This window comes from Limulus polyphemus, unplaced genomic scaffold (assembly GCF_000517525.1).
Source record: "Limulus polyphemus unplaced genomic scaffold, Limulus_polyphemus-2.1.2 Scaffold168, whole genome shotgun sequence".
Taxonomy (NCBI): Eukaryota; Metazoa; Arthropoda; class Merostomata; order Xiphosura; family Limulidae; genus Limulus; species Limulus polyphemus.
This window is the reverse complement of record NW_013665778.1, coordinates 18546-26259: the sequence shown is the minus strand read 5'-3', so window position 1 is coordinate 26259 and position 7714 is coordinate 18546. Positions and strand designations below refer to the sequence as shown.

Genomic DNA, 7714 nt, shown 5'->3' with positions numbered 1-7714 from the left:
TTATAGGAGTAGTAACTAACCTAACTTTAATACTAGTTACGTAAGTACGTTAAACCTAACGTTATAACTAATTTTATTAGTTAATATACAATTATTATTGCATATCACAATAAAATTGTTATAGAGAGTACATATACAAATACATTTTCCAGAGGTTTCTCCAGGTTTTCACATTTTTCTCAATATGTCCTCGAACCACGTTGGCAATTTTCAACTTGGCTTCCATCTTTTTTTTCTTTTCTTTTTCCAAACAACTGGTCAATTTCCTCCTATTTATTTAAAGTTTATTCCACAGCTACAGTAACATGACTCCTCCTTAGTTCAAAAACCAACAAACTGCCATATCTACTAAATAATATTTGTCACATTTCATTTTCTTTGCAAATACAACATTAATTACACGATTAGTTTTCAGTAAGTCAAAAGATCAGACAGTATTCTCACTTTCCATTTGGCTTATCTTTATAAATGTAGCACAGCACTTCGTTTGGCTTATTTGATTTTGTTAGTAACATTAAAAACAAACACAATATTAATTACACGATTAGTCTTCGGTTAGTCAAAAGAGCAAACAGTATTTTCACTTTCCATCTGGCTTATTTTTATAAACGTAGCACAGCACTTCGCTTGGTTAATTTGAATTTGTTAGTAATATTAACAACAAACACAACATTCAGAGGCAAGGCACCACGTGTGCAAGCTTGTCTAAACGTCAAATGTTTTATATATAATGCTACTTTTGTTTTTCATTAAGGGCTTTGAAACACTTAATGGTGAAATTATGTCTTTTATATGGATTAACAGTTTTCATCTGACCTATATTCAGGTTGTTTTACCGTTGTATGGTTTCGCTAATTATCGACACGATAAGTCTCTTCTATAGGTGAAATGTGATGTACGAGATACAGTTCAGAACATCTCATACTGACGAAGTGCTACTAAACGATTTTCTATTTCGTTTAGGCCAATAAAACTGCGGCTTAGTTAATAAATAGATATTTCTTAAAGCTTACATAAACTCATACGAAAACTCTCGAAAGAGAGGTCGAACTTGAGAAACTGAATGATGTAGTTCAGAAACTATTTGTGGAACTTAATGCAACAATGTGCTTTGAATTCAAAATGGACAGAAACAGCAAAAAGTAGTTGTAAAGGAGTGGTGACGAAAACAACCACAGCCTGATTTATCACAAAATGATGCACCACAAACTGTACTCTAGTCATCACGTTTTAACTAAAATCCTTCACACTTTGTTTTATATGATAGATAACGCATACATTTTATAGGACGAGTTATCCATTTGTGGCGTATTTCGCTTAAGAAAAGCAACAAAACTTTTTCCACCCTCTTTTTTTCTCATTCTTGGATTTAACGCTAAGCATGGCCCTGGTTTGCCATGAAACACTTGAAGGGTTTGGGAACACGGGTTTCGGAAAAACTGACTTGCCTTTGGACTTTGGCCAACTTCTAGTCCCATAATCCGGTCTGTGTTTTGAAGCGCTGTCAGGATCGCTGTGTCAAACACTTCTTTGAGGTTTTTCTGAGTTAAGGCAGAACACTCGATATACCCAACTGACGTCATTCGTTGGGAAAGTTGACGAGCTTCCTGTTCGGTCACTGGTTGTTCGTCGTATTTGGCGAGTTCGATCAACACCTTTACGTCTGTTCTTAGATCACATTGTGTTCCTACCAGGAGGACGGGAGCGGTTGGACAGTGTTTACGGATTTCGGGGAGCCATTTTTCTTTGATGTTGTGGAAGGAAGTTGGACAGACTACGCTAAAACACAATAAGAACACATTTGTGTTGGGGTAGCAGAGTGGCCGGAGAGAGTCGAAATCATCCTGAAATAAACAAGGAACATAATGTATACAGTAGTTAAAGTTTTATTTTTGTAAGTTTTAAGTAACAAAGTCTCTTAAACTCAAAATCTAATATTTATCGCCATACACTTTAAGGCATTTATTATAGTAATATAATTATCTGCTACACAAAAATGTATGCAGTGAATACAATGTGATACGAGGATAGAAGCAACGTTTTTCTTCTGAGGTCTAAACAAGCACTTTAACACCACAGAGTTTGAAATATAAACCATAAGATGAAAAAAAAACAAAAACTGAAAGAGTAGAGACTTTTTTTGTTTCTTTTTTTATATCCCACTTCATCGACAAATATCTTTACATGAGCTACAATTGGATGAATCTATGATCCAAAGATTAATGTCTTTGCTACACCCATCCACGCACTGGAATCCTAAAATCACCAACACACCTATTTTGATCAAACGCGTTTTATAAAGGTAAACAACAAGAATCCAACAAACTCGGTGTTTCCCTTCAGGCAACTAACAAATGGTAAACTGAACACACTCATCCAAAAATTGTCACACACACACACACTATTATTACAATAACACATTCATTCCAACGTTTCTAAATACTGATGTAACAGTTAAGCCACGCTTTCATCCAAACTCATTTTACTAGACACATTGTCGTGATAATCCCAATAGACACACATCAGATCTTTTCTACATACCTCAATAATAGTGTTTAACCCACACCATTATGATAAATACAGCACATTCATCTGGAAATGTTCGCCATCCGGATAACGCACACATCAATCTAAACATTTCCTCCACACCCACAGACACCGTTTTCAATAAGAAATTCTGCTTAAAAGTATATGATAAACCCAGCATGCACACATATCCCATGACTAGATATATATATATATGTAATGACACAGAGTATAGCAGAAATACGCCTTTTATACGTTGAATTGGAAATTATTTAAGCAACCAAGGGTATCGATGATAGTAAAAAGGATAATTACAATATACACACAAACTCCACAAATACACAAGCCTAAGCATAATTCATACATATCCACATGCATCTACATCATGCAACATAACACGTGTTGGTTTGAACGTCCAGATGTTCATACGTTCCTTAATACTGGGTCACGTGGACAAGTAATAATATGAGACACCATATGGGAAGTGGACCAGTAAATTCGTTATAGCTGCCTTCAGTATTTAGTGTGCACGAAGAACGCTTTAACAGGCTATAAACTAGCTTTAAGTACACTGGAAACCACATTTAGTGCAAAATGGACTATTTAACATTCACATCTAGTTTAACTACAAAACATCATGCTTCCACTTTGGTAGAAAAATTCAAAAGTCTAGTTAGAGATTTCCATGAAAAGTGAAGACAAACAGAAGCGTGTCTGGAGGCGGCCATTTATCATTTTTGAGACAATTATGGTAGAGAAGTACGTTCTAAAATTAGTACCAGAGAATGCTTAATCTAGACAAATCACTGGAATTACAAGTATAAAAAATAGACCTGGCATCCATAAATAAACAAAAACTTATCCATTGCATAATAGGCATAAATTCGAATCATTTCAAGTTTGCGTGAATATGCATACCTGATGAATACCATACGTAATTATTCTTAAAACCAACCTTTCCTATTAAAAGTTCTTTGTATTTGAATGCATAGTGTTTTAAATAATTATCAATTTTGAACGTAGACGGATTTTTTGAGATAGTAAGTGTCATAATAAAAATAGTTGCAAGTTAGTATAAAGAATCATCGGTGAAATATTTTATTTTTATATTGTTCTTACTCTATCAAAGTCATTAAAAAAGCTGTTATGCGATAGCAGAAATTACCAAGAAATCTAGCAAAGTATGATGACCCGAACACCAAGTAACTGGGGATATCTACGATATACACGAAGAATTTCCAGGAAATGACAAGTGATGCACTGATTGTATCTCTTAAAATCTTGTAAGTTGAGCTTCTAGGGTTTAACAAGCAGAAAGAAGAGCCTATTCGATAACAGTCGGTGTGCCATTATAACGAAACTCATCCAAGTTAAAGTATCTGAAACAGATCAATAACAGGAAAGTTTGTTATACTCTAATTATGACAGCAGGTCGTATGTGAAAATATAGGCTTACTCTTCTAGTTCAACATGGCGGATCATACATATCACACACGATTATATTAGTCTAATTAAGGAGGACGTTTGCTGTTTCAAATAAATGACATTACCGATATGCGTGGTTAATTATATTGTAACACGTGTACAACTAAGGTTAAGATGCACCAACTAACAGGAAGATATATTGATTGCATGTCTACTATAAAAACTTTGTGTTAAAGGTAAAGTTAATAACCACCATAAAATTTTAAACGATCATATTGCATTAAGGCACGTGTATGTGTTGATGACTTTAAAATGTATTAATTATGGACAGAATAACAGCATTGATTCCGTCGCGACTCTTAACGTAAAAACCGCGCGCAAATAAAATACAAAAGGAGGCAAAACAGCCCAGCATTAGGACGTGTAAGTTTTCAGAAACATGCTGATCAGTAGATAGTCCTCCACGTCGGGAGTTACTGCAGTGATTTTCTAGAAGTTCCTGCTTTTCCCTACAGTCGCTTGACAAGGTTATTGACGAGCGGCTGACAACAGATGAAAATACCAAAGAAACCCCGCAGTCACTCAGTAAAGTTGCAGTTTCTTGAGGATGTTAAAAATGATGTGGTAAAAACTACAATTGTCAAGTCTATTTACAATATTAAAACATCATATCATAAAAAGTAACACAACCCATACACTAACCCAATTGGTTATGAATTGGGTTTGGTTATCTGAATATGTTTTCATATTAAAACTATCAGTGAAGTCCTTGGTAATATATAGCACACGATGCCTTAGGAGAAGGGATCTTTGAATTTATATTTCTTGACGGGTTTTTCCATTTGCTTTGAAAAACATCAGGACTTTCTAACGCGCGTGTACATCCAGCTTGACGTAATAATCACTTAGATTAACTGCTTTGAACTCTGCCTAAACAAGTGTTTTATTTATTTAAAAAAACATAAAACATTAATAGCAACAGATTTCTTTTGTCGTATAAACATCCACTGTCCAGAAAATTAAGCTTACTCTGTTAAGTGAATTCGGTAAAAAATTGGAAAACGTGTAGTGTTGACATCCCATTATCTCATATAGAAGTTACAATCTGTAGACACGGTAAAAGACAACGTTTACACTCTGTAAACACGCTAAAAGACAACGTTTACACTCTGTAAACACGCTAAAAGACAACTTTTACACTCTGTAAACACGCTAAAAGACAACTTTCACACTCTGTAAACACGCGTAAAAGACAACGTTTACACTCTGTAAACACGCTAAAAGACAACTTTTACACTCTGTAAACACGCTAAAAGACAACTTTTACACTCTGTAAACACGCTAAAATGACAACTTTTACACTCCGGAGCACGTTAAATGACAACTTTTACACTCTGAAGCACGCTTAAAGACAACTTTTACACTTCACATGCTCAAGAGCAATAACAATTCCGTACATGATGATTAACTAACTTCAGCCTTGATATATAATAAACCGGTCCTTGTGAAGGCCATGGGCCGTAACCAAGTAATTTTTTTCTCCATTCGTTATAACTTGTTATCAAACAAACATAAGTATCGCTCGACTTTCCGTATCATGTGATCTAGTGTACATGTCTTTGACCGCCACAAATAACACACACACACATTAGATATCTGACACTGATTTTCAAGCGGAGTGCCCTAAATCTTCAATGTGGCCAAAGTCAACAAGAAAAAACTATATCACCTCAGCTTACAACGGGAGGATTATTTACACTTTGTATGATATAATACTGTAAGAAAAAAACTTGGGTGTACAAAAATGTTAGATTGAAAAAAAAAGGTAATTACAAAGCCATTTGTAAAGCTTGGAGTGTAAGTAAGTCTATATTAAAAAAAAAAAACTTTTCAAGTTTAAAATAGATAGAGGACTGTGCCCCAATGTTTTATTTGTCGTCCCTACAACAGATACATTTAACATGTCACTAACTAGAACCATGATATAATCATTCAAAATGCAAAAGTGTTATTTCTGCAGTAAAGGAAATCTTTAACATACAGCAGTGATATCCTTGAGAAGTTTACAGTTACGCAATTTCTGCTTCTGAGTAGTGAGGCGTAACCTCACGTGCCCCTGGACTTGTTTTACATAACAAAACTTAGGTATATTCATAATTATACTTAAGAGGCGTACAGCCCTGTTGTTCATCATAACAAGATACAATATTATATAACAATATATATGTATATATCTACACACACACCATAACTACACATTAAGTCATTATTAATTGTTTGTAATTCAAACTAAGATATCATTTTTAATCTACTCGTTTATTTTATTTTCCATATTTTGTCCCTAAAAATTTAAAACCACTGAAACACTGACAAGATAATCTTTAATATTTTTACAAAAACATTTCACCATTCGTAACCACATGTTACGTAAAAATGGTTTACCCAAGTTCATGCCAGAAAAGTGACAGCACAACGTGCAAAATAAGCAATCGCTTGAATCGACCTCAGACGACAAACAGTTTACATGTACTAGGAGGATTTACAGGTTATCTCCCGTTTTATTATGATAGTTTACACCAAATATACGTCATAATGTCAATAGATAAATAAACTTAACGAACAAATTTACATTTTGTATGTTTAGCATTGATATTCCTATGTGGCTTACATCATCCGTGTTTGTAGAATAAACAAGTACAACAAATTAATTTGTGTGCGTCCAGACAGTAAATTACGAGGTTTTACAAAAACCATGTGTGTGAGAGAGAGCAACTTATTATCAACGAGAATACGTAAGAACCAAGACGCCAAGTCATTCGTAACGATTTCAGAACGGTGCAATATAATGCCGTTACTATACGTGTTTACATCAGCATATTAACCAGCTCGAGGCTATTAAACAACAGAAGAGTTTCCATGGAAACAAAGTAAACACTAGGTTGAATATAATTTTTTCTCTTCTCACACACACAAAAAAAAGAGCAGTGCTAGAATTAAGAAAAAAGGGAGAGGGGGCCCCAATCCAAGACATTCGGGAAAAGAACCCAGCAGTGTGAGAACAATTTTGGTTGTCTGAGTGAAAGAACGTCATTTCCACCCTGATGCTTCAGTTAGCAGAATTCCGCCCAAAAAACGACCTCTCTGAAGCTGCAAAGGGCACGTGACACGAAGCTTTGTTACATATATTATGTAATTTCACAGATACTGTTTTGAATTCCTGTTATTTAAATGATATCACAAAAAATTAAAATCCAGGACTTTCAATAGTTAACACAAAAATACCGATAAAAGCGCAAACACAAACTTAGAATATTTGTTTTAAATAATTCAATTCAACATTAGCAAATGAAGATACAAAGGTTCACCGTTACTCCAACCGTCAATAAAACAATTTCACAACCTCTATACAGCGTAATGCCTCATAATATCATGTTTTATTGCTAATAGTATCAGTTTTAGCACACTAATTCTGATGGATTTGTTTCCATAGTCCTCAAACCAAGAGCACCTTTAATATCCTATATGTATACGATATTCTTTATGACCTCGCACTGACTTTTAGTTTCATTATTCTCAACGATTTTTCTCTAAACCTAAAACGTTTTCTCTGAATCTAAGAATGTTGTTCTTACTTTTTATAGCTTTAATGTTATACAACTTTGCGTACTTTCCAGCTGTAATGTTATACAACTTTTTGTACTTCCCAGCTGTAATGTGTTACAGCTTTTCATACTTTCAAGCTGTTATGTGTTACAGCTTTTCA

General features: G+C 34.4%; 1 protein-coding gene across 2 annotated transcripts in view; it reads right to left on the bottom strand.

The window, feature by feature from the left end:
* The window catches only part of LOC106477671 (rho-related GTP-binding protein RhoU-like), a 40553-nt gene that overhangs the window by 15670 nt on the left and 17169 nt on the right, over positions 1 to 7714 (bottom strand). Inside the window, exon 3 of one of the 2 annotated variants that reach the window (XM_022381484.1) lies at positions 144 to 1844. In XM_022381484.1, coding sequence (XP_022237192.1) covers positions 1257 to 1844 — 588 coding nt within the window. In that variant the 3' untranslated portion in view covers positions 144 to 1256. Of the gene's footprint in view, positions 1 to 89; positions 1845 to 7714 lie in introns of both variants that reach the window. The other variant, XM_013938214.2, reaches the window with a different exon arrangement.